General features: G+C 40.2%; 2 protein-coding genes across 3 annotated transcripts; one reads left to right on the top strand and one right to left on the bottom strand.

The window, feature by feature from the left end:
• Positions 1-1646: 1646 nt before the first annotated feature.
• pygb (phosphorylase, glycogen; brain) lies at positions 1647-23211 on the bottom strand. The gene is made up of 20 exons (XM_060878979.1): positions 22840-23211; positions 17672-17773; positions 17299-17377; positions 16931-17034; positions 16594-16725; positions 16053-16164; positions 9745-9827; positions 8978-9121; positions 8168-8260; positions 7923-8069; positions 6689-6852; positions 6479-6593; positions 5987-6088; positions 5763-5910; positions 5399-5457; positions 4917-5058; positions 4047-4254; positions 3563-3697; positions 3004-3070; positions 1647-2742 (listed from the first exon to the last, which is right to left on the bottom strand). Exons 1-20 carry the CDS (start codon positions 23080-23082, stop codon positions 2590-2592), a joined length of 2532 nt encoding a protein of 843 aa, XP_060734962.1. The 5' UTR covers positions 23083-23211; the 3' UTR covers positions 1647-2589.
• On the top strand, positions 20240-27211 carry LOC132851992 (barrier-to-autointegration factor-like protein). Of its 2 annotated transcripts, none has more exons than XM_060878980.1 (3): positions 20240-20375; positions 25848-26074; positions 26749-27211. In XM_060878980.1, the coding sequence occupies exons 2-3, from the start codon at positions 25949-25951 to the stop codon at positions 26893-26895; spliced, it is 273 nt and encodes a 90-aa protein (XP_060734963.1). In that variant the 5' UTR covers positions 20240-20375; positions 25848-25948; the 3' UTR covers positions 26896-27211. The 2 variants fall into 2 exon arrangements, with proteins under 2 accessions (XP_060734963.1, XP_060734964.1); XM_060878981.1 differs by lacking the exon at positions 20240-20375 and adding an exon at positions 24912-25044.
• The last annotated feature ends 348 nt before the right edge of the window (positions 27212-27559 follow it).

Below are 27559 nucleotides of genomic sequence, written 5' to 3'. Positions count from 1 at the left end.
TAATTTCACTGCTAACAAACATCCAATTTTACACAGACTCTTTCATAATCAGCAGTAAAATGTCTTTCACAAAACTGATATTAATCTGAATCACTTCTAAACATTACTCAACTAGATTTGTGTGTGAATCAATGACACTTTAAAAAAAAAAAAGGAAAAAAGAAAAGAAACCTATGAAAAAAAAAAGCCAAATTGTTTCTTTTCCCCCTCTAGCGCTACCATGTTTAGCATGAGAGAGATGACATCCCACCATTTTACGGAGTCCTGGACTATAAGATTTCATTCATTCATTCATTCATCTTCTACCGCTTATCCGAACTACCTCGGGTCACGGGGAGCCTGTGCCTATCTCAGGCGTCATCGGGCATCAAGGCAGGATACACCCTGGACGGAGTGCCAACCCATCGCAGGGCACACACACACACACTCTCATTCACTCACGCAATCACACACTAGGGACAATTTTCCAGAGATGCCAATCAACCTACCATGCATGTCTTTGGACCGAAGGAAAGAAACCGGAGTACCCGGAGGAAACCCCCGAGACACGGGGAGAACATGCAAACTCCACACACACAAGGCGGAGGCGGGAATCGAACCCCGACCCTGGAGGTGTGAGGCGAACGTGCTAACCACTAAGCCACCGTGCCCCCACTATAAGATTTATTTAAAATTAAATTATTTTAAATGTAAATAAAACTGTATTTTCCTATATTATGGAGGTTTTTACAATTTTCTAATTTTTGCAGACAAATACAAGAATGAGAGACTTGGTGGGAAACAAGAAACTCTTACTTTAAAGATCAGACAACAAAAAACATTTTTAGCTGTGTTTAAGTTAAGGGGGAAAACATGGAAAAATAAATGTATTTTTGCAAAAATCTATTTGTAAATGTCCCATTAATTTCCAATTTGAAAATGTGACCTTAGATGGAATGAAAGGAATTTCCTGTGTCCCTCCTCCCAACAACCAGGTGCTCTGTCTAACCACGGCCGATGTGAAGAGAACTCTATGCAAAGTTAACCCACGGAATTCAGCGGGTCCATACAACGTTCATGGCATTCATGGCTGAGTGCTCAGGGACTGTACAAAACAGCTAGCGGATGTCTTCAGACATCTTTAATATTTCCCTGAGCAGCGCTGTTGTTTGGATGTACCAAGACCATGACCATCGTCCATGTGCTGGTAAAATCTAGTGTCCTGCCTAAAGGTCTATCTTCCCGTCGCAAACTCACTCATCATGATGAAGTGCTTTGAGAGGACTGTGTAGCAATGAACAGCTCAAACCACATCATTAAGTTTGCTAATGACAACTGTGGTGGATCTCATCAGCAAGAACAACTGGTGGAATCTGGTGTAGAGCCAACAACCTGTTTCTGAATGTTGACAAAAATAAAGAGATGTTTGTTGAGTTCAGGAGAGCACAGAGTGACCGCTATAAAAAAAAAAAAAATCCTCTGTGGAGATGGTCAAGAGCACCAAATTCCATGGGGTTCACCAGGCAGAGAACTTCACCTAGTCCCTCAACACCAGATTCATCAGTAAGAAAAGTAGCAGTGTATCTACTTCTTTTAAAGCCCAACTAACTCCAGTGTTCCTGGTTTATCCTTGTGAACCAGCACATAATTCACTCACACAACATACATTTGTCTTTTAAACATATTTATTCTTTAAACATAAGTGTCAAAATTTTCATAAGTAAATCATGGAAAGGGTATTAAAGCACAATCTGGTAGAGCACACAGAAATCCAATAAGACACTAATCAAATATTATTCAAAGGATGCAGAATATGATTACAAAAGTCTCGTTTACAGACACAACAAATCTAGACGTACAAACACTTCCCTGATTATTAAAGTAAAACTGTTAATCTTCTAAATGTTCCACTGGATTTACTGTATGGTGGACACAAAGTTTTATAAAGAACTGTGTACACAACCTTGCAAGTCTGCAGTTACAAAAGGTGTTAATGCAAAAACATTTGCTAGCAATTTTCTGAGGTCTCCATTTGCTAAGCAATTGTACAGAGCTCAATTATTTAAAAAAATATGTGTATGGTGCAGCACTAATGACAGCATCTATGCTAATCACAATACATAAGCTAGCATCTAATTGCTAACTGTGCTTAAAGATCTCCTAAATGTAAGAGTCAAGATATGCTAAGTGCTAAAGTGCTAATTGCTAAATATACAGAGTGGGATAATTGCTAGCAGAGCTAAATATGATCTATTTGCAGTTGCTAAGTCACAGTTTAATCCATTTATTCCTTGAGTATTTTGTAAAATTGCATACAGTAGGTGCAAAAAAGGACAGTTTTCTCTCAGAAAAACTTTTAGTCTTAACTTGTGTGTGTTAAAGCATCTATATTTTCAAAAACACACAATGTCCTTTCAAGCTTCCAGGCACAAAAGGCTGTGGGTTTTGAAATGTTACACACAGACAGTATTAAAGAAGGGAAGGAGAACATCAGTGAAGACAAATACACACTGGGTCTATTGGCTATGGAAAACAGGCAGATCCTCAATCTGTCAATCACAGCCCTGTGACCAAACAGAACCAATCACAATAAAAGAATGAAGCCCCGCTTCAGTCTCGAGGCTCATTGGGTGGTGGGATCTTCAGATCTGTAGGCTCCACCCCCCAGATCTCACTGGCGTACTCTGAAATGGTGCGATCACTGGAGAATTTTCCAGAGCTGGCGATGTTTCTGATCACCTTCTTGGTCCATTCTTTAGGGTTCTAAATATTGAAAGATGACAAGGAAGTGATTAAAAAAAATGTAGTATGAACATGAGTTCTTTAGTTACATGGTTCCTTCTTTCCCTAAAAGACTTCAAAGCACTTTTGTATGTCGCTCTGGAAAATGACACCCAACATAAGCCATAAATGTTAATGAAAATGTTCTAATCTGTAGCCAATCATAGACCATTTTTGTGATCAGTAGCCAATCAAAAAGCATGACAATTCTGTGGTGTGTGTGTATTAAACTTCTCCACTCACCTTGTAGAGGTCGTTGACCTTCCCCTGAGAGCTAATATAAGCCTCATAATCTGCAAATACCTTGAACCTGAGACAAAAAAATAAATTAATCAATCCAGTGTATTTTTCTTGGTTTGAAAGAAACCAAATTTTGGGAGGAAAAGTATAGAACATAATACAGCAATCCTCAGATCTTTGTACATGTAGAAAAGTAGAGTTATAGAGATAAGAGTTTCCGAGCAGTTCTACAGTACTTTAACATTTCGATATAAGGAACATGCAAACACACACACACACACAGTCAGTCAGACACACACACACACACACACACACACACAGTCAGTCAGACACACACACACACACACACACAGTCAGTCAGACACACACACACACACACTCAGTCAGACACACACACACACACACTCAGTCAGACACACACACACACACACAGTCAGTCAGACACACACACACACACAGTCAGTCAGACACACACACACACACACAGTCAGTCAGACACACACACACACACAGTCAGTCAGACACACACACAGTCAGTCAGACACACAGTCAGAAAATGTACCTGTCATGATTCATCAACATGTTGACAACATCCTTGAACATATCTGGCTCTTTGGGGCTGAAGTGTCCGGTGCTGATCTGATCCATAACTTGTCTGAGCTCCGGCAAGCGGTCATAGTACTCACGAGCATTATAGCTACACAAACAAATAGAGACGGACAGATTGACAAAGTTAGACACAGAAACAAAGATAGAAACAGACAGAAAATCAAAAGCCACGCATTAATACACACCTGAAATTACGAACTAAAAGTCTATGCAAGTTAAAATATTTTTGTATCACTTCATTGTTCAGATATTTATTCTTTTTTTATATAGTTTAATTTTTATGCTAATTTAGACATTGTACATAGAATAAGCTTGAGTAAATAAAAGAGACAACCAAAGTCTCAGGTACAGGGTGAAGAACATTAGATGACTGATCTGAACATGAACCTGATGTAAGTATACATGCTCAATATCCTATAGATCTTAGAGACATTTACCCTTTGCGGTCCAGAGCCTCCACGTCCTCCACCCTCATGCCGAAGATGAAGAGGTTCTCCTCGCCCGCCTCCTCTGCCATCTCCACGTTAGCGCCGTCCATGGTGCCGATGGTGAGGGCGCCGTTCAGCATGAACTTCATGTTGCCTGTTCCGGAAGCTTCTGTGCCGGCGGTGGAGATCTGCTCGGAAAGGTCTGCTGCTGGGATCACTGAAGCACAAACATCATCACAATGTCAGTGATGTACGTGATTAAAAGAGGAAACAAACACGACATATCCACTTTTATTTTAATCCCAGTCTGTACAAGTAAAAGTAAACAGATGGCATTCATCCAATACTCAGGATCATGTTGGAGGGATAGCAGCAAAAAATATTATATCATAAATATCCAATATTCTAAAAATATTGTATTGATTTAATAAAAATGATATTTTATCTATCTATCTATACACACACATGTACACGTACACACACACCCACATATACATATATATATATACACACACATATATATACACATATATACACACACACACACACACACACACACACACACCTCTCGAATAATACCTCACACACACACACCTTATCAGTCACTAAGATTCTGCAGCATTGCCCATTTTTCCTCCATCGTACACATCAGCTTTAAGACCTGACTGTTCACGGTTCATATAAAATGGTGCAGTATAAACATAGAAATAAAAATGAGGAGTCATTTTTGCCTGAAAGCTCTTGTTTTGTTTAAGTCGTGTTTTTTTGCTTTTCGTCTTATTAAAGACTGACGACAGAAAGACTCTTTCCAGCTGCGATCTCATAGTAAATGATAGATAACTATATATGTATAGATGTAGAATTCCATCACTAGATCACCTTTCTCAGCCAGTGAGACTCTGTAGTTCTCCAGGAAGATCACCTTCAGCCGGTCTCCCACCACCGGGTCGTTATTGACCACGTCTGCCACCGAGGTGATCAGCTTAATGATCATTTTAGCCATGTGGTACCCGGGTGCTGCCTGCAGGGGGCAGAACAGAGGCAGATAGAGAGTTAAAAACAAGCAGCAGCTCTGATTTAATCACCTTGTGGTTACAATGTTGAAATCTACACACACGTTTCGACTTCCCCATGATGGTGTAAAGATTAGTTAATTAGTTAGTTGCTATAATTTACTGCCATGTCAGCTACTGAGGCTATCTTCATGGCAAGAACGGTTAATAAGAATTAAAATAACCTCAAATCACAAAGAAATAAATATAGACAAATATAGACGATGGTGTAAAGAAGTAAGATCAGTCTTTCTTAAAGTTCAGTTCATGATATAAACAGAATTTCTTTCATAAGCTCTGAGGAATCACCTTGCCTCCGATCATGATTGTTCTGGGCACAAACCTCTTGCTCGGGTCTTTTCTGATTCCTGTAAAAGACGAAAGAAATAAATTAGCACTGGGTTTTTAATTAAATACACACTACATATTTATAATGGTACATTTTTCTTGCTGGATTTTTTTAATTTAATTAAATGGACTAGAGAAAAGCTTTGAATAGAAAGATTGCAAAAGTGAAAGTATCTGGAATTTACTGTTACATTTCGAAAATATTTCATGTCTCCATTATTTTTTTCAAACACTTGAAATTTTTTTTAATTAATTCCCTGTAGAAGCTTGTCAAACTGTACTGGATATACAGAGAGTTACAGTGTGTGTGTGTGTGTGTGTTTACGGTTATAGTATGTGATGATGTGCAGGCAGTTGAGCAGTTGCCGCTTGTACTCATGGATCCTCTTCACCTGGATGTCAAAGATGGACTCTGGATTGATCTGAACCTTGTATGTCTTCTCCAGATACGCCGCCAACTTCTGCTTGTTCTCCTACACACATACACACACACATCAAAAAAACAGCTCCTCACCTCTTTTTTAAATCACACTATATAGATCCACTGACCTGTTTGACTTTAGCCACATCTCTGATGAACACGTCGTTATCGATGAAGTCCAGCAGCTTCTTCAGCTGGTACAGGTCCTTCAGGAAGTTCTCGCCGATTTTCTACAGACACACAGACACCTTTATTTTTACACTGTTTCATATAATAAAAACTCAAGTCACAGCACAAACAGATTCGGCTTTAGCCGAATTCCACAATATTTGACAAAAGTGGGTTTAAAAGCCTGACGGAGTAAAAAATGTAGTTTCCATGATAAACTGCGCATAACAGCACCAAAACACTTGCACTGAGTTCTCCATGGTGTAAGATGAGAATGCACCAGGGTTAGATATCAAGAAGTGATTCTGAGATAAAACCTGAACATCAAACGTATGAAACCTGACCAAAGTTGCAGGAAGCTCAGAGAACAAAGACACTGATTCAGACCTCAGCAATCTTTTGCGCGGTGAAAAGCACATAAGATGCAGTTAAAAGCCGTGAGTGAGTTTTACCTCAGCGATGACCTCAGCCAGGCCGGGGTTACAGAGCAGGAGCCAGCGCCGGGGGGTGATGCCGTTCGTCTTGTTCTGAAACTTCTTCGGCTCGATGTCGCAGAAGTCTTTAAAACTGCAGAGAAAAATAAAAACTTCAGATTTAGCACTCAGCCATGTACCTACTTCAACACCAGATTAAAGATGAAGTTCATTTTCTTCCACACTCACACTGTGGTTTTGACGATTTCAGAGTGGATGCGAGCGACTCCGTTGACGGCGTGCGATCCCACCACACACAGATGAGCCATGTTTATTCTCTTAGGATCGCCCTCCTCGATTAGAGACATCCTGCGGAGACGATCCGTGTCTCCTGGATACAGGGCTGCTGTTTTCTGTCAGAGATTTTAAATTCATTCCACAACATAATGTCATCAAGAACAGACAGACGGCCGGACAGACAGACAGATGGCCGTGGATTCACAAAGAGATAGAAGGTGAAGCAAAATTCAAAGACAGACAGACAGACAAAAGAAAGGACACACAGACAGACAGATTTAGAGAAGGGGGACTAAGGAAGTAACAAAGAGACAGACAGAATGAAGAGAGACAGAGAGCAAAATAAGAAAACAAACAGACGAACAGGACGGACAAACAGTCTAATAGGGAAACAAGTAAGTGGACTAACTGGCAGATAGACAGGAAGACAGATGTCCGTTCATCCATTTGTCCATACATGGCCAGAAATGCTGACAGACAAATAGACAAGCAATTGGATGGAACGACAGGTGGACTGATAGTTTGATGGATAGACAGAGGCAGAGGTACGCACAGAAAAACTGTGATATGGACAGACATGGTGACGCACAGGGATTCGGATGGATGGACATGCAGATTGGAAAGGGAAATACAAAAAGAGACTTATAGACAGATAAGGGAGAGAAGAGGATACGCATAGGAAAAGGGATAGATGGACAGACAGTCAGGCTGAGATGCAGACTGATGAATAGACAGACAAATGAACACAGACAGTTAAATAAAGAGACACACGGATGGGCAGAGAGACAGTCAGAAAGAGTAGACTGACTGGCAGATAGACAGGTAGACAGACAGGCAAAGAGGCTGATGAACAAATAGAAAGGTTGATACATAGGCAGCAATATATGGACACAGAACACAAACTGATGAACAAAATGAGAGATCGTGAAATCAGCAAGCAGACAAAGAAAATTTAAACTAATGGATAGACAGAGTCTGTGGAAGGACGACAGACTGATAAAAAGACAGACCACAAGATGAACAGATGAGCAAGAGGTGGAGAAACAGTTTACTTCACACTTTTTTAAGAAAGAGGACATTTCCTGTTACATTGTGAAGTATTTCTAAACCTTTCTAATCTACTGTGTGTAACCCCAGCCTGAGTGTGTGTGTGCGCGCGCGCGTGTGTGTGTGCGCGCATACTAACATGGAGGTGACGCTGGTTGATCTCATAGATGATCTGCAGGTGTCTGGGAAGAAGTTTCTCAAACATATAGACAGGCCAGCGCTCCAGAGCTTCTGGAAGCACCGTATGGTTCGTGTACGCACACGTCTTGGTGGTGATCTCCCATGCCTACACACACACACACACACACGTACGTTAATAACAGCATATGACTTGCTCAAAATTTCTCATCAGTGCCTCATAAGCACAGTGTTCTGTAACTTCACCTTGTCCCAGGACAGTTTCTCCACATCCAGGAGGATCCTCATAAGCTCAGGAATGGCCAGAGCAGGGTGTGTGTCATTCAACTGGATTGCTACCTTAAAAGAGAGAGACAGAGAGAGAGAGACAGAGAGACAGAGAGACAGAGAGAGAGAGAGAGAGAGAGAGAGAGCGCGATACTTCTGAAAAGTTCTTTCCATTTATTTGTAGGAAAACCAAAATGATTAGAGATTTAGCCATTTTAAATCAAAATTTATAAAAAGTTGTGGCTTTCAGTTTAAATATGCAAATGTATGCACGACATTAAGCCCATATAAAGAAATGAATGCAACTCTGAGTGGGCGTGGCCAGAGGAGCATAGATACAGATGTGGGTGTGGCTTTGCTTCGATATGTAGATATGTTATTAGCCAGTTAGCTAACTGGGATTGACTAGTTAGCAGGTAGCAAAACTAATAGGTTGTGAGTTTGGATCCTTTTTGGAATGAAGGGTTTAAAGAAGCAGTTTTTAATTTTTAAAAGCTCTCTTCTGTCTGTAAGGAAAACTCCAACAAAAACATCCTACTGCCTCTGTTGTGCCTCAAGAGCTGCCTTTTACCATAAAGGAGAAAGCTAAAAGGGTGTTCTGGTTGGAGATGGACCTAATGTCAAGGCAAGAAAATGTAAATGGAGGCATTAAATAAAGAAAATACAAAGATCATTCACACAGCCAGGGTGCAAGTTAAGACTTCTCGAAGGTGCCTGTGAAATGGTTCAATTATTCCATTATACTTAAAATAAATAAATAAATAAAAATACAGCTTTAGTTTGCTTTACCTTTTCTGGAAAGTTTACCATGGAAGTGCGCACTTGGTCCCTGCTGCCAAATTTGGAGGATTTATAGCGTCGGATGATGTCCTGTAGAGTGGCTGCCACCACAAAATACTCCTGCTTAAGACGGAGCTCCTTACCCTCAAAAAACTAACACACACACACACACACACACACACACACACGTCCAAAATAGTTTTAAATATGCTATAATTTCGGTACAGAGCCTCATTTATGGTGCTTTTCTGACATGTCTGGCTTTTAAAAGGATTTATCCACAAACCCATGCAGACAGGCGGCACGCAGACAGGCACCACACATGCGCACGCACACAGACAGACAAGGGGCACACAGACAGGCAGGCAGGCGGACACACAGACAGGCGAACGACTCACTGGTGGAGAATAAACAAAAATAAATAAATAAAAAATTAACCAAAAAAATAATAAAAATAAAAACACACAAACACGAACACTAAATACAAAACATCAACAAAATACTAAACACAACAAGTAAAGCTGAGTTTAAGATAAGCAGAAGTCTCTACTGTGGTTAAAGGCGAGTTACCACACTGAAACCTCATGTCCTTATTAGGGCATATCTATGCAACCTGCTAGTGAAGACGTGCAAATACACTCGCTCACAGCACTCACAGCGCTCATGCACTACTTTTCCTTAGTTCTCAGTGGCTTTTTACTGAAATGGGGTAAAGTGAGAGATAAATTAACACTCCTGTATCAGGGTGTCCATTCATCACTCCCAGGTAAACTTACATTGTCATTGGGATAAAGTACTCGAGAGATGTTCTCCGCCAGGTTCCGGTCCAACACAGCCTGGATATAGTCTCCAACATTAACTACAGGAAAATAAAGTAAAAAAAAAAACAAAAAAAAAAACACATCTCAAGATTTAGACGATCCTATTAGCAAAAACAGTCTTCTGTGATTAGTCATCAGCTGCAGCTACAATATCCAGCTCTATAAACCAGGACCTTTAATCACTAATCACTAGTTAACATGAATCTTTTGAAATAAACTAAAACCATGATTTAAAAAGTTCATCTTTTCTTTATATCTTGACTGTATTTTCTTGTGTTTCTGCTCTAGTTTGGAAATGGAAAAATGATGAAATGGAAAAACTGTGATTAGTTAAGTAAAATCTGTATAAAAAGCAATATTTATCTAATCATAATCATTCATTCATCTTAAGCAGCTGTTCTATTCTGAGGTTGGATCCAGAGATGATCCCAAGAACAGTGTGCGAACTCATCCCAGATGAAACGTCAGATACGGTTTACATCACCCTCACACTGGACAACAGGAGATACAGTATTTCTACATTTATATTTATGATATTTATCATGTTTATTAAGCTGAGCAATTGAGCCTTAAGGTGCTCAAGTGCCCAGCAGTGGCAGCTTAGTGGATCTGGGATTCAAACTCACAACCTTTCTGATCACTAGACCAATGCCTTAAGCACTTCCTAAAGGTTTTGAATGAAAAGAGAAGCCATAGGAAACACACTGGTAACTCGCAGATCTCCAGTTTGATCCTGAGCATGGGATGCAATGTGACCCAATGGGCCTCTGACTGTATCTTGTCACCAGTCCATCCAGGGTTTTGTGGAGGTTTTTCTTTTGTGATTGTTGTGTCCATAAGAATGCTTAATTTTGCTTAAACTTTCTTCAAAATTTGTGATGCATTTTTTTTCCTGAGTAAAACTGCTTGCATTTGCAAACCTTGTGAGCACAGGATCAGTCTTTTAAACTGCTACCAGTAAAACATTCTACAAAGTAAATGACTTTCTATGTGAGCTATACTCATGTTCCACACGTGCATGGACGAGACCATTGGCTGAATGCGTGTTTTGATGACATCCCCTGAGGCGTCCTGCCCCATATCTCCATACACACAGATTTGGGCACAGTGTACTGTACATGTGAAAACACTCCCATAACTACACACAACTGGACAGGCCTCAAACTTCCTTTAATACAAAGTGCTGCTTCAACAGAAAAGAGAATCAGAGAACTTCACATTACACCCTAAGAAATCTCTCTATTTAGGTTTGGTGTTAATCCTCATTGATCTTTATAGTCAGTACTTTATAGTCAGTAATATAGTCAGTAATTTCTCTTTAATTTGTATATGCTCCCAATTGGTCAAATAATGAAAAAGAACCAAATGGCTTACCACAGCTATGCAGAGGACACCCAGATATACTTAGCCCTGTACCCTAATGACTACAGCCCCATTGACTCTCTATGTAAGTGTATTGATGAAATTAACAGTTGGATGCGTCAAAACTTCCTCCAGTTAAACAAAGACAAAACCGAAGTCATTGTATTCGGAAATAAAGATGAAACTCTAAAGGTTAACACACACCTTGACTCTAGGGGTCTAAAGACACAAAATAAAGTCAGAAATCTTGGTGTAATTTTAGAGTCTGACCTTAATTTCAGTAGTCATGTGAAAGCAATAAGCAAATCAGCTTACTACCATCTCAGAAATATAGCCAGAATTAGATGTTTTGTCTCAAGACAGGACTTAGAGAAACTTGTTCATGCTTTCATCACCAGCAGGGTGGATTATTGCAATGGACTCCTTACTGGGATCCCCAAAAAGACCATTAGACAGCTGCAGCTCATACAGAACGCTGCTGCCAGAATTCTGACCAGAACCAAACAATCTGAGCACATCACTCCAGTCCTCAGGTCCTTACACTGCCTTCCAGTTACATTTAGAATAGATTTTAAAGTATTGTTACTCGTTTATAAATCACTTCATGGCTTAGGACCGAAATACATTACAGATATGCTAATTGAATATAAACCAAGCAGACGACTCGGATCATTAGGATCAAGTCAGTTAGAGATAACAAGGGTTCTCAAAACAAGGTGGGTCAGCATTTAGTTATTATGCCACCTATAGCTGGAATCATCTTCCAGAAGAGTAGAGATGTGCTTCAACAGTAGACACTTTTAAATCAAGATCAAAAACACATCTGTTTAACTCTGTATTTACTAAATGTGCTGCTTCACACTGACTGCACTTTTTATCCAAATCACTTTTACTCCTGTTTTATTCTTTTTAACATATTTTAAACTGTTTTTATCAAAATCACATTTTGATAAAACAAATCATAATTTTTTTAAATTGTTATGATTTTATTGTGTCTCTTATTTTTACATATATATATTTTTTTCTCTTATAAACTGTTTTCTAATTTTTATGTAAAGCACTTTGAATGACCTCTGTGTATGAAATGTGCTATACAAATAAACTTGCCTTGCCTAATGAGAGTTCATGCAAACAGGGAAAAGCATGGGTTTGTATTTGGTGCACTGGATTTATTTCATTACCGTGTTTGGTATTGAATTCGTCCATGTTGTTCTTTGAGAACACAAACATTGGAAATGACGCTATTCAGGAGATTATTCAACATTACTTCTCGCTCTGGATGGTTGATCTTGATGTTAACTATTTATGGCTTGTTGTGGGGTTCAGCACAGTACCGTCTCTCTTCATCGACAGCACTGTTCATGACTGAGTTCATACTTTCAGTCTGCTTTTTCAATGTGTTATATTACATTTACAGTGTTTGTTGATGCCTTTATCCAGAGCGACTTCCATTCATCTCATTTATACAAAATGAGGAGTGGCTGTCTGGTTGTGCTAGGATGTAAACTCATGTTCTTCCAATCAGAAGTCCTACATCTTTACTACCATGCACTGGTTAAACCAGTGGGTTACATATTTACGGTATTTGGCCGAAGCCCTTATCCAGAGCGACTTATATTTTTTAATCTCATTTTACACAACTGAGAAACTGGGGGTTATGGGCCTTGCTCTTTAGTAACTGAGGGGTTAAGGGCCTTGCTCTTTAGTAACTGAGGGGTTAAGAGCCTTGCTCTTTAGTAACCGAGGGTTAAGGGCCTTGCTCTTTAGTAACCGAGGGTTAAGGGCCTTGCTCTTTAGTAACCGAGGGTTAAGGGCCTTGCTCTTTAGTAACCGAGGGGCTAAGGGCCTTGCTCTTTAGTAACCGAGGGGCTAAGGGCCTTGCTCTTTAGTAACCGAGGGGCTAAGGGCCTTGCTCTTTAGTAACCGAGGTAGCTAAGGGCCTTGCTCTTTAGTAACTGAGGGGCTAAGGGCCTTGCTCTTTAGTAACCGAGGGGCTAAGGGCCTTGCTCTTTAGTAACCGAGGGGCTAAGGGCCTTGCTCTTTAGTAACCGAGGGGCTAAGGGCCTTGCTCTTTAGTAACCGAGGTAGCTAAGGGCCTTGCTCTTTAGTAACCGAGGTAGCTAAGGGCCTTGCTCTTTAGTAACCGAGGTAGCTAAGGGCCTTGCTCTTTAGTAACCGAGGTAGCTAAGGGCCTTGCTCTTTAGTAACCGAGGGGCTAAGGGCCTTGCTCTTTAGTAACCGAGGGGCTAAGGGCCTTGCTCTTTAGTAACCGAGGGGCTAAGGGCCTTGCTCTTTAGTAACCGAGGTAGCTAAGGGCCTTGCTCTTTAGTAACCGAGGGGCTAAGGGCCTTGCTCTTTAGTAACCGAGGGGCTAAGGGCCTTGCTCTTTAGTAACCGAGGGGCTAAGGGCCTTGCTCTTTAGTAACCGAGGGGCTAAGGGCCTTGCTCTTTAGTAACCGAGGGGCTAAGGGCCTTGCTCTTTAGTAACCGAGGGGCTAAGGGCCTTGCTCTTTAGTAACCGAGGGGCTAAGGGCCTTGCTCTTTAGTAACCGAGGGGCTAAGGGCCTTGCTCTTTAGTAACCGAGGGGCTAAGGGCCTTGCTCTTTAGTAACCGAGGGGCTAAGGGCCTTGCTCTTTAGTAACCGAGGGGCTAAGGGCCTTGCTCTTTAGTAACCGAGGGGCTAAGGGCCTTGCTCTTTAGTAACCGAGGGGCTAAGGGCCTTGCTCTTTAGTAACCGAGGGGCTAAGGGCCTTGCTCTTTAGTAACCGAGGGGCTAAGGGCCTTGCTCTTTAGTAACCGAGGGGCTAAGGGCCTTGCTCTTTAGTAACCGAGGGGCTAAGGGCCTTGCTCTTTAGTAACCGAGGGGCTAAGGGCCTTGCTCTTTAGTAACCGAGGGGCTAAGGGCCTTGCTCTTTAGTAACCGAGGGGCTAAGGGCCTTGCTCTTTAGTAACCGAGGGGCTAAGGGCCTTGCTCTTTAGTAACCGGGGGTTAAGGGCCTTGCTCATTAGTAACCGGGGGTTAAGGGCCTTGCTCATTAGTAACCGGGGGTTAAGGGCCTTGCTCATTAGTAACCGGGGGTTAAGGGCCTTGCTCAGTAGTAACCGGGGGTTAAGGGCCTTGCTCATTAGTAACCGGGGGTTAAGGGCCTTGCTCATTAGTAACCGGGGGTTAAGGGCCTTGCTCATTAGTAACCGGGGGTTAAGGGCCTTGCTCATTAGTAACCGGGGGTTAAGGGCCTTGCTCTTTAGTAACCGGGGGTTAAGGGCCTTGCTCTTTAGTAACCGGGGGTTAAGGGCCTTGCTCTTTAGTAACCGGGGGTTAAGGGCCTTGCTCTTTAGTAACCGGGGGTTAAGGGCCTTGCTCTTTAGTAACCGGGGGTTAAGGGCCTTGCTCATTAGTAACCGGGGGTACAATTTACAATTAAAATTACATTATTTTCAGTCCAGTGTCACCCAAATGAGTATGAGGTTCCCTTCTGAGTCATATCATCTTAGAACCTCCAGGAGTTCCCAATTTCTCACAAAAATCAAACACTGCAATATCTGGATGAGACGCATCATGTGAAATCATCAAAACACACATCAAACACTCTTCAAATGTATATGCATTTAACATAAGTACAGCTGTAAAACAAAAAGTGTGTCTTCACTGCTAGGAAATTGAAAGAGGAATCATGCGCTTGCGATTTCACCACAGCTAAACCAGAGATTCTCTGCCCCAACAATCCTGAATGGACTGTTCAATGGGTTACACACTGGCAGGTTGCCAGATCCTCATTAGCCTTTTTTCTAGTGGCAGTTAGTATTCTACAGAGATCTCGATGTCTCTGGCCACAAAATGTGAGAACATTTTCGACTTCATGTATTTCCATTCATTATTCATTGTTTTTCATGTTTATTTCTTCTTGATAAATAAAAATCATTTTAAAAGTGCCTGCATTTCAAATATAGCATGCCAAATATGAGCACTATGCTCTGTGATAATGGTTTTATGCTAAACTAAAGCTAAAATTATGAAAATTATTATAATTAACACTGAAACTATGTCTATGAATCACAAATATTCAGACAGTTTAATGAGAAAAATAAATCTCAAATCTGTCTTCTGTCAAATCAAGACTCAAAATATTCATAGCTATATAAATCACATATCTTTTTAAAATGTGATTGTGTATATATGTATATATATATATATATATATATATATATATATATATATATATATACATATATACATATATACATATATATTTATTATAGATAGATAGATATACATCAATACCACCTACATATTTATTTAATGACTGTTTTAAACAATTTAGATCAGAAATTTTCCAGAATAGAGGCTATTAAAATGATAATTAACCTTAGTAATTATTAGCAGGGGGGCATGGTGGCTTAGTGGTTAGCACGTTCGCCTCACACCTCCAGGGTTGGGGGTTCGATTCCCGCCTCCACCTTGTGTGTGTGGAGTTTGCATGTTCTCCCCGTGCCTCGGGGGTTTCCTCCAGGTACTCCGGTTTCCTCCCCCGGTCCAAAGACATGCATGGTAGGTTGATTGGCATCTCTGGAAAATTGTCCCTAGTGTGTGATTGCGTGAGTGAATGAGAGTGTGTGTGTGCCCTGCGATGGGTTGGCACTCCGTCCAGGGTGTATCCTGCCTTGATGCCCAATGACGCCTGAGATAGGCACAGGCTCCCCGTGACCCGAGTAGTTCGGATAAGCGGTAGAAGATGAATGAATGAATGAATTATTAGCAGTTTAATTAAAAATAATGTGCTTGTATGACCGTGTGTGTGTGTGTGTGTGTGTGTGTGTGTGTGTGTGTGTGTGTGTGTGTGTGTGTGTGTGTGTGTGTGTGTGTGTGTGTGTGTGTGTGAGAGAGAGAGAGACACCGTACATTCTTGAAGATTGAAGTCATTAGGTGCTTTAGCAGACCAAAGTCTCATGGTGTTAACGGTGTTGTTCTTGTAGCCAGGGACAGGCGTGTCGTATGGCATCGCCAGGATCACCTGCAACACAACTCCGAGATTAAAGCCATATAAACAAGAGAAAAGAACTTCAATAGAGTTTAAATACAACAGAGTCAAGATGGACCAACAATATAATGCCCGATATTGTGAAACATTTCAAATGATATGTTTCCTCTTTCTGAAGTCAATTTTAAAAGTGAAATCAGGAAGTGGGTAAAATTAATACTAGTCACAGACACTCAAAATTGTACTGTGACGGAAGCTGAGCTGCTCGATTCAGTACCAGAGGCAGTCCGTTCAGTGCCCAGGGGCGCTACGTTCAGTACCTTTTCACTGATAACTGGACACAGCGCACGTGTTTCATACTTTAAAAAAAGTTCCTAGTTTTCCTTTCTTGAAGGTTTTTCCCTCCATCTACAAAAAAAAAATATCAAAACAGAAGTACTGGTGAGATCAGAATTTGCTCACCTGAGTATCCACCCACTTAGGCCCCTCCTCTGTGTTCTCCACCCGGCCATAAAAATGCACTGGGAGCATGTACTCAGGACGGGCCTTCTCCCAGGGGTTACCATAGCGTAGCCAATCATCAGCCTCCTCCACCTGAGAGACAACCGGAGAACACATTATATATCAGCTGGTTATTACTGACTGGACACACAAGCTAGGAGAATAAGCTAGCTAAAAACTGCGGCTTGTTTTCTAAGCAAACGTTACTTATGGGTAAAATACGGCAAGTGATCCTCAATATGTAGTTTACTTTCTACCTAATCAAGGTCTAGTGGTGAGGAAACCGTTTCTGCCGTACCTGCCAACCGTTAGAGATTTTCTGGTTGAAGATTCCAAACTCGTACCGAATCCCGTAACCGTACGCTGCCAGACCGAGAGTCGCCAAAGAGTCCAGAAAACAAGCTGCAAGAAAGAAAGAAAGAAAGAAAGAAAGAAAAACAGGGACAGACCGAAAAAAGATAGATGGGCAGAAATTAAAACAGAAACAGACATCGAGAGAGAGACAGAAAGAGAGAGAGACAATTGCATTATAAACCTCCACTCTTGCAGAAAGGGAAATTACAGTCCTCATTGCAAAACAGAAAAAAGTAGTGTGTGCGCGCAGAAGAGAGAGAGAGAGAAAGAAAGAAAGAGAGAAAGAGAGAAAGAAAGAAAGTGATCTGGTACCTGCAAGCCGGCCCAATCCACCATTCCCCAGTCCAGCATCTTCCTCGATCTCTTCCAGTTCTTCCAGGTCCAATCCAAGCTAAAACACACACAAACACCACGACGGCATACACACCATTAGTACAGCTGACAGTGTACAATACTCACTGACGTTCTACAAAAGATCTGTGTTTACTATTCACACTCACACTCTCTCTCGCTCTCACTTATAACGGTCTACTGTGTTAGCAGGTCACACTAAACATTGATGAGATAGTAACTTGTAGCACAAGACAAGAGTGAAGAGCTCGTTTCAAATCGCCATCCAGTTCAAATTTCCTTTTCATTGTGTGATGTGTGATGTGATGTTCTCTGCACTGGCTGTAGGATTCACCTGGTAAATGGCTTCATCACAGGCGTTCTGCAAGCCGAGGTTAATCATCGTGTTCTGCAGGGTTCTGCCCATGTAGAACTCCAGAGAGAGGTAGTGGATCCTCTGAGAGAGACAGAAACGGGAGAAACATTAAACCGTACATGTGTAATTCAAGTAATTAGCAAGTAACAGAAAAGTGTAACCTGAAACATAGCAACAGATCCTTTAGTGAAAGTAGAGAATGCGTACACACTTATCACATCAGATCTCTCGTCTACAGCCACCAGCGTTCGTTATTGCACACACTAGAGCAGCTGTAATGTAAAGAACAACCTCACAACCTCAATAGCAACCTCTTTTTATATCTTTCTTGAAGTTAAAAAGAAAATAAATGACCTTGCAGCTTGTTAAATTATCCCTTGTTCCCTTTTCTTCCCATGTAGCCAGAGCATCAGACAGACAGCAGAAGGAGCTTGTATTGGCTAAAGACAACCCAAAAATGGCATCTGACTGACATGTAAAGCAACCAATCACAGTTCGTTTTGTTCAGTGTCATGTTTAGGGTGGTGAAAATAAATTGATCAAACTGATTTTGTTTTAAAATGCGACACTATCGATTCTGTTCGGAAACCTACGTACCGCAACGCAACTGCAAAATAGAGTCACATGATCCGTACAATTCCTGATGTCATATCAAGCTGTTACTATAGAAACGATAAATTAAACCTAGCGCAGTGAAATAAAAAAGCGGATTTGAACTGCAGCCGAAAACAACATCGGAAAAATAAAATCAACAGCTGTCGGAGCACAGAGAACCCAGTCACGAATAAAGCTCTGCCTCTTGGCTGTGGTCCAGGAAACAGTTTACTTTCTGGCTTCCTTGATAAAGTTCTCAGGCCTTGCAGTGACTCTGCACTTTGACTTTCAGGTTAATTCCTTCAAACGGGAAGTCAAAATGAGCCTCAAATATTGAAACCACACGCAGACAGACACACACACACACCTTTGAATGCAGGTATGTTTCAGAAAAGACTGAATTATCAATAGTAATGGTGAGAAATGTGCATTTACAAGAATCTGGACACAAACGTCATGGACATGACGCTCTGTAAACAGCCTTAAGGGGGTCCAGGATGCACTATAACCCACTGAGGCCTGGTCGCACGCTCTACTGCCCATCCCATCATACAGCACAACTCGTATCAGGAGAAACACAAGAAGCTTTTTCTAATGCACTACAACATCTGAACACACCTCAGAGCTCAACTACATTCCAGATCATTAATTAAAAACAAGCATACACTGCTTTTCCCTAGAAGTATTACAATGCAAGAACTGATCCTGGACGGCAATTTGGAAGTCGCACCATGACGTACAGATGTGTGTATTATTGTGGATTATTTGCATAAGACTGATATGTAAATACTAAAGCAACAAGAGTGTGACGAAGTACAACAGCTCCAGCCATCCATCAGTACAAATATAATACAAGCAAGAGCTGGAGCTTGGAATTGGTTTTCTTTACCATTTAATTATCAATGAAATAGCAGGAATGGACAAATCAGGAGAACAACAAGATCTCAGCTATCAGCTTTTTAGCAAGTTTAACATCTATGAAAAGAAACCTATCTTCTGACTGCACAAACATAACTGTTACATAACTCTACATGTCACTCACATAAATCTGTGGGCCTAAACTTCTGGAGCCTTAAACTCAGAGTCGGTTGATTAAAATTTAAGATGCTAGTAAGACCTCAATAAAATATTTTAATTCGAATGCGAGACAATGCCACAACTCATAGCTAAAACCTTAGCCAATGTCTTGCTGCCTTTTGGTCAACTATGTAAAAACATCGCTATGTTTAAAAAAAACAAATAAGCTCTTAGAAATGGACAACACACTTAACTAGCCTACAATCTTGCAGTACATGAATTCACTGTTAGCTACAATAATTTGACTTTAAAGCTTTATTAAAATTATGAGTTTGGATGATTTTACGAGACACAAAGAAAGTAAATCCGTGTTGATCTAATGTCCTGACGTACCACCAGCTGCCATGCTTTCCACTCTAGCTCAGATGTGGTGCATTAAAGATGTACAAACAACACAGCTACAGAGATCAGGTCAAGCCACCCATCTGACTATATTAACCAGATTTAAAAATCCAGCTCAAAACAAAATCAGACGTGTCAACCAACTTAGCCACAAACAACATGCATTACTAAAAATAAAATCAATAAAAATCCTCGCTATTCAAACATTTCTAGCAGAATTACTAGCACTGTATTATACATGTTTGTCAAAAAAACTTAAAGACAACCATCTGCAACCAAAAACACCCAGAAATATTTTACAGCAAGCATACAACCAACTCTCATTCTTACTGGTAGTCACAACATGTTCCTGTTATTTGCCCCGCCCCCTTTTTTTGGCACGTAAATCCCAAACAAACCTTTAGAATGTTTGTGTCACCATGAGCTTAAGGCAGGCACTGTTGTCTTCTCACTCCATGTGTTTATACTGTCCTGGCTCAGCTGAATGGATTATGTGTCTGGCTTCGGTCCAGCCCGACCACGCTAGAGTTTCGGAGCTGAGTCATTGTACAACTGATGTGAGACGGAGGACATGTGACGACTCGGTGCAGGAGTCAAACTGAAGGAATCGGGTTACGGTGAAATGGGTAGGATTGGCAGTGTGACGAAATCGATATCGAACAAGAACATGGTGAGAAGTTTGATGACGAAACACTTGCAGGATGTGAAGGGAGTGAAATTTCTAGCATATTAATGTACAAGTAGGAACATGTTTGGGTTTTTTCCAAAAGATTTACTATGATAAACATAACATGAGCAGTGAACATTACATTCTAATATCAGCCACCACTTGTGAAAGATTTCTGATGGTTACTGATAACCGAAATCCTGAGAGAGCTCGCGTAACAACATTGACTCATATTGACCTTCCCTTTGTAAATATATTGAGAAACAGTTTGTTTCCTCTTTTAAACATTAGCTCTTATGTTGTTGTGGCAAAAGACCAGTAGATCAAATGCAAGATCCTTTACTTTGCTTCCCTTTTCCATCAGCAAGAGCAGACATGAAGTTACTGACAGGGAAAGATCAGATGTGGACATGATACTGATATTGATACATGATACATGATACATGATACTGGATGGAGCCAAATACAGGGCAATCTTAGATGAAAACCTGTTAGAGTCTGCAAAAGACTTGAGACTGGGGCGGAGGTTCACCTTCCAGCAAGACAATGACCCAGAGGTGGGAGTAAGTCACACGTGCAAGTCACAAGTAAGTCTCAAGTCATGAATGTCAAGTCAAAGTCAAGTAGAGTTTTTTTTTTTTTAAATATTTGTCAAGCAAGTCTCAAGTCTCAAATTTGCGACTTAAGTCTTACTCGAGGGCGGCACGGTGGCTTAGTGGTTAGCACGTTCGCCTCACACCTCCAGGCTTGGGGGTTCGATTCCCGCCTCCACCTTGTGTGTGTGGAGTTTGCATGTTCTCCCCGTGCCTTGGGGGTTTCCTCCAGGTACTCCGGTTTCCTTCCCCGGTCCAAAGACATGCATGGTAGGTTGATTGGCATCTCTGGAAAATTGTCCGTAGTGTGTGATTGCGTGAGTGAATGAGAGTGTGTGTGTGCCCTGTGATGGGTTGGCACTCCGTCCAGGGTGCATCCTGCCTTGATGCCCGATGACGCCTGAGATAGGCACAGGCTCCCCGTGACCCGAGATAGTTCGGATAAAGCAGTAGAAAATGAATGAATGAAGTCTTACTCGAGTCAAGTCGTCATGACTCGAGTCCCCCATCCCTGCAAAGACCCTAAACATACAGCCAGAGCTACAATGGAGTGGTTTAGATCAAAGCATATGCATGTGTTAGAACAGCCCAGTCAAAGTCCAGACCTAAATCCAACTGAGAATCTTTGGCTAGACTTGAAAATCGCTGTTCACAGATGCTCGCCATCTAATCTGACCTGAGCTTGAGCTATTTTACAAAGAGAAATGGGCAAAAATTTCACTCTATAGATGTACAAAGCTGGTAGAGACATACCCCAAAAGACTTGAAGCTGTAATTGCAGCGAAAGGTGGTTATACAAAAGTATTGACACAGTGTTACTGAATACAAACGCACACCACACTTTTCAGATATTTATTTGTAAATAAAATTGACACCATTTATCATTTTCCTTCCACTTCACAATTATGTGCCACTTTGTGTTGGTCTATCACATAAAATCCTAATAAAATACATTTTTGCTTGTGGTTGTAATGTGTCAAAATGTAAAAAAGTTCAGTGGGAATGAATACTTTTGTAGATATCCGTAGGAGGACTGTGTGGTAGTTTTTGTACAAAACAAGTGTACAACAGTCATAAGTGTGTGCAGTGTGATTACGTAAAAATGTGTTGTGTAATATCCAACGCAGTAGATGTGTATGCAAAATCAGTAGGCCTGTCCATCACCTCCAATGTCCCCATAGTTTCCCAACCTCATCATTCACTCGTTGCAGAATCAAATAGTTGTGAGAAAGAAGGATTTCCATCTATGACATCTATCTATATACCCTCAGAATAAACCCCCTAAAACTAAAAGATAATAACGAGCCCACTATACCCCCATAAAGGTGTACAACAAATGAAGGAACCATCCCAGCAGCATTAACCGGTACAGAGGACTTTCTTTAAATGTAAGACTAAAGAGTAATATGCAAAAGAAATTATGCATTTAAAAAGAAAACAAAATCTACAAACAGCCCTAAACAAGCAAATAAACAAACAAAGTCAGTCAGTCTGTCATCATGAGAACCCTTTGGTTTTTAATGGGAGGTCATAAAACACACCTAGGATTAAATTAGTGCAACAATAAAACACATTTAAACAAAAAAGGTGCTCAAGGTGACACTTATGAACTGTTGGAGGAAAATGTATTGATGCTGATAATAATAATAATAATAATAATAATAATAATAATAAATCACCATGTCACTATTATTATTATTATATATTATATAATGGACACATTGTCACTACAGACATGTCCCTAGTGGGATCAAATGACATTTCGAACTATTGTTGCGTATTAATGCGCTTTAAAAACCCGGCCTGCTGCATTAAGAACAGAGTTCAAAGACTTTAGACTTCCTGCAAAGGAAGGAAGAGAAACTTTGTCGCACCTTGGGGTCTTTCTCGTAGTAGTGCTGCTGCGTGCGGATCCAGCGGCCCACCAGGTGATCACGCACGGTGTGCGCCAGGGCGAAGTAGTAATCACGCGGCGTGGCCACGTTCCGGTCCTTCACCAGCGTGAAGTGCAGGTGCCGGTTGAAGCTCTTCTTGATCTCGGCCACGTCTCCAAGCCCCGCGATACCGCGCACGCTGATCTGCTTGCGCTTCTCTTGGTCGCTCAACGGCTTGGCCATGTTGGAGAGGACAGGAGAGGAGCGGACAGGAGAGGAGAGGACAGAACAGGACAGGAGCGCTGAAACAATGTATAGGACAGGACAGGAGCGCTGAAACAATGTAGAGGAAGTCCAGCTGAGAGAGAACTTCACCCTGCAGTGAGAAGCAGAGCAACACGAAACACGCCCCTAATGTCAACTAACGATCGTGATGGGCGGGGCTTAGCGTCCGTGGCCGAGCGCTGATTTGATAGACGAGCTGTTTTTTCATAGGCTAATCGACACGCCAATCACTCCATCAGCTATAATAAGGAAAATAACGGAGAATAAAACACGCTGTTGCTTTTCAATCACTTTTAGTTTTAGATACTTTCTGAAGGATTAAAAAAATAAGCTGTAAAATAAAGCAAAAAAGATATATCGTAATTTTTTTTACAATTTTTGTGTTGTTTCCTGATAAAATAAAATTCTGTTCTTCCGGTTTCACCTCTGATATTATAACAGTTGGGAATTTACTCTTAATTACTGAATAGTTCTTAATTACTAACTACAAATTACATCTTCAACCAGTCTAATTAGATTAATGTAATAATTACTATCTCTAGAAAGTATTGGTCTACTTACTAATTTGGTCTATTTACTTATTAATTACTTTCTAAATCCCAAATCAACATCAACCACTTGAACAATAAGGAGACAAGAAATAAACAATATACAACTGCATGAATTATCCTTGAATTGAACAAAGTGTGTAACCAGAGGGAGAAGTTTACATTAAAAATATAACTTTTAAAGATATATATATATATATATATATATATATATATATATATATATATATATATATATATATATATATATATATCTACACACACACACAACAGTGGATTTAACATCAAATTTTATATATTTTATATATATAATATATATATTTATAAAACTTTATAAGTTTTATAAATATATATATTAGAATACATTTTTAAAATACACCTTTTAAAATTTGATGTTAAATCCACTATAGCTTTATACAGCAGTGTTGCTTTTTTTTTTTAAATACGTGTTCATATTCTCCATACACTTGCATAAGCACTTCCGGTTCTGCTGACGAGAAATATGCAGACTTTTCTTTTGTCTGACGCTGTTGCCATGGTGACTCGTTATATCTGCGCTCCATTGATAATGGCTTTTTTTAGTTGTAGTGCACGAGCTTAACTCAGAGTCGGTCAACTTAGAGTTGATAAAACTAACTTTGTTCAGCTGTTCTGTAACCGAAAACTCAGAGTTTCCCAACTCAGGGTTTGTCAACTCAGAGTTCAAGTTTAAACTCAGAGTTGGTTGAACCTCCTTTCTGAAACGGCCCCCAGGATGCACAGAGAGATCTCTTATCATCCCACAAAGTTCACTTTAATCTGATGCTAACATAAAAAAAAAAAAATCTGTCTTGGTTCCAAAAAGATCTAGGTTTTTAATTACAAAACACAAAAAATGGTAAAATTACAAAAACATTAATTAACTAGTTTAATCTCCTAAACAAATCTTTATTTAATTAGTGTCACTTATACCCATGGAACAGGCCCTTTATTTATGGTTGTTTATTAAAAAATCATTAAATAAATAAATAAATAAATACACAATCCCAGTTCAGTGTGGATGATGATAGTGTTCAGCACATCTCAGGTATTTCTGTATAAATCATACACTAAAGACCTTTTCAAGTTAATAATAATAATAATAATAATAATAACAAATAAATAAACAAACAAACAAACTAGCTTCCGGTTTCACCGTTTGATAAGGATTCACTTTTACGCGCAGAGAAATGAGTCACGTGACTTTCTCCTGATCTGATTCACCTGTGCAGGTGAGGATGAGGACGAGGACGAGGATGAGGGTGAGACTTATTATTAGAAGGTAAACTGGTGAGCAGTGATTGAAACTCTGAGGCAAATGGGAATTAAGTCTCACATACAGTTTGCTATAAAAGTAAGTTTAAAAAAATATATATATATTTTTTTTAATAAATATTTACAGTTTGCTTGTGTTGTGCGTGTAACACTGATGATTAGTTCTTTGCTGTTAAATAATTTAGCTCACACTTGAGTTTTTACGTGTGTGGACGAGAGTGTTTGTCCAGGGAGTTTGTGCTCATGTAGCTTGGTTTGTATTCAGTAGAATGTGGTGAGCAAGAACTGAAAAGTTTAGGTGTTTTAATATCAAACATATTTGGAGCTGAGAGCTTTTTGCTTTGTCTTACCATCAAAATTGTTGCAAAGAGTCTTGAAACATGGTCCCAAACACAACCCTCAGCAAACAGCGTCTTATATTTCATAGCCATGTTGATGTTTGTTTTTTAGTTTCCTGTTGTCATGGTTTGGTTTTCTGTTGCAATGAGATGCAAGTTTATTCATCAGAAATGTAGAATTTTAATTCAAATCACTGCATGCATTCTGTACTACATGGTTTGCTTCTGTGATCAAATCTTATTTTCTGATACTTGGGCTTGGTTTTCTTATTTTACTGTATCCTCAGAATTCTCACCACATCCTGTGCAATCTGGTCAACTATAGGACGTAGAACCAGCACCGCATCTGGTGTCTGATACCATGTTTTAATCCCATAACTAATTTATCACTTGGGTTAAACAGTGAGTGATAATTTGGGATCTGTTGATGAAGCTTCAATGTACACACTATCTAAAGTAAACACACAAAGTGCCATAAAATACCTTCTAAATGAGCCAAATTTGTGTCTGAAGTGACCAATCCTTTGTATTATTTTCCTCCCAGATGTGTCTTTGATGCTTTCAGTATAGATCTTCAATTTTGCTTCATCTTCTGAGAGCAGACAAAGCAGTCAGAGCAGCACTTGTACAGCGAACGGTCCAGGGATGTCCACCACCTCTCAGAAGCACAGGGACTTCGTGGCCGAACCCATGGGGGATAAACCGGTCACTGCTCTGTCAGGCATCGGAGACGTCCTGGGGAAGAAGCTGGCAGAGCAGGGCTTTGACAAAGTGAGTTAAATGACTCGACATACAACGGTGTTGGGTAAAGACGATGTAGGCTTTTAGTCTTCTCCTTTCTTGTTCCTGTCTCTGTGGCTTCCTCAAAGGTTCTTTGGATATTTCAGCATTCTTTCTAACGTCCTACAGGGACACTCCTTTTAAGGACCCCGACAGAGATGTAACATCAAAGCTGTAAAAATCTTTAGAACAGCTCAATCTAAAAGATTTGCTTTACTCATGAGCTTATGCTTAATGTGACTTAAAACCAGAACATAAAACGTGTTGAATGCAAGTTAGGGAATGAAATTCATCTCCAGTGGCACTGAACTGTGATGAATGATGAGGGCTCATATAACAGGAACAAGAATGATCTCGCAAGGTTAAGGTTTCTAGGTAGCATTAAGGAGAGATGACCTCAAGAATGTCTTGGGGAAGTCGTGGCCTAATGGTTAGAGAGTCTACTCCGGGTGTGTGTGTGTGTGCACTGCTGCTGTGTGTGTGCACTGCTGCGGTGTGTGCACTTTGGATGGGTTAAATGCAGAAAACGATTTCTGAGTATGGGTCACCGTACTTAGCCGTATGTCACGTCACTTTTAAATAACAAACTCTTCACTTATAAATCCAATAGACGGGCTAAACCTCGGACACTTGATACTAATCAGTGGCACTCCTCTGTGTTTCAGGCATTTGTAGTGTTGGGTCAGTTCCTTTTGCTGAGGAAGGACTGTGAACTGTTCTCCGAGTGGCTTAAGGACACCAGCGGGGCAAATTCGAGGCAAGCGTCCTCCTGTTCACAGTGTCTGGCCGAATGGTGTGATGCCTTTCTCTGAATTCGTTGGCCTTTTCCTTCCTTTCAGTAAATTCAGTACTGAACAGTTTATACCTTTTGAACAAATGTCGTCTATTTTTGTCTTCTGTGATTTTGCTATTCATTAATAATTCTATAGTTGATGTTGCTGTGTAAAATCATTGAATGTTCTTAATAGAATATGACAATACTTTAAAAGAATAAAGTTTGGAGATTTTTTAGCAAAATTCAGAGATTTAATCCCACAAATGAAGTGTAACATACTATGAAGTGTATAGAGTCCTTTTATATGCTTTTGTGTTGAGCTTCTATTTGGTTATTAAAATAGCAAATAATGAGTTATGTATGTGTTCTTTATAATCTGTTATATTGTTAGTGTGTAACTCTTACCTGGGAACCTTTTTAGAAGGCTTTTGTACCACAGTTTTGGCTACTTAGATCCAACATGTACCTTAAATGATTTCTATAGGGATACTATGGTATGTTCACTATTTATTCATTTAATTGACTTCCCTTTTTAGCCAAGTCACTGTTTAGAAGTTACAGAAACCCCAGTTTTTTTTTACTTATTTTCTTAATTCATATCTCTTCAGCCAGGCGTACATAACACATCATACATAACCTTCTGCTCCAGTACATCTGAGCACATCTACATTATCATCTAGTGTTGGTTAATATTATGAACA

Source organism: Tachysurus vachellii, chromosome 10 (assembly GCF_030014155.1).
Source record: "Tachysurus vachellii isolate PV-2020 chromosome 10, HZAU_Pvac_v1, whole genome shotgun sequence".
NCBI classification, from domain to species: domain Eukaryota; kingdom Metazoa; phylum Chordata; class Actinopteri; order Siluriformes; family Bagridae; genus Tachysurus; species Tachysurus vachellii.
The sequence above is the reverse complement of the archived record's forward strand: the minus strand, read 5'-3'. Positions and strand labels throughout refer to the sequence as shown.

What these genes read in the sequence shown, in the direction of transcription:
- LOC132851992 (XM_060878980.1), top strand. Translation starts at nt 25,949, where the DNA reads ATGTCCACCACCTCTCAGAAGCACAGGGACTTCGTGGCCGAACCCATG. An exon ending in CAGAGCAGGGCTTTGACAAA is followed by an intron (nt 26,075 to 26,748) that starts GTGAGTTAAATG and finishes TCTGTGTTTCAG; the next exon opens with GCATTTGTAGTGTTGGGTCA.
- pygb (XM_060878979.1), bottom strand. Translation starts at nt 23,082, where the DNA reads ATGGCCAAGCCGTTGAGCGACCAAGAGAAGCGCAAGCAGATCAGCGTG. An exon ending in TCAACCAGCGTCACCTCCAT is followed by an intron (nt 6,853 to 7,922) that starts GTTAGTATGCGC and finishes AATCTCTGACAG; the next exon opens with AAAACAGCAGCCCTGTATCC. An exon ending in ATGTGGCTAAAGTCAAACAG is followed by an intron (nt 5,911 to 5,986) that starts GTCAGTGGATCT and finishes GTATGTGTGTAG; the next exon opens with GAGAACAAGCAGAAGTTGGC.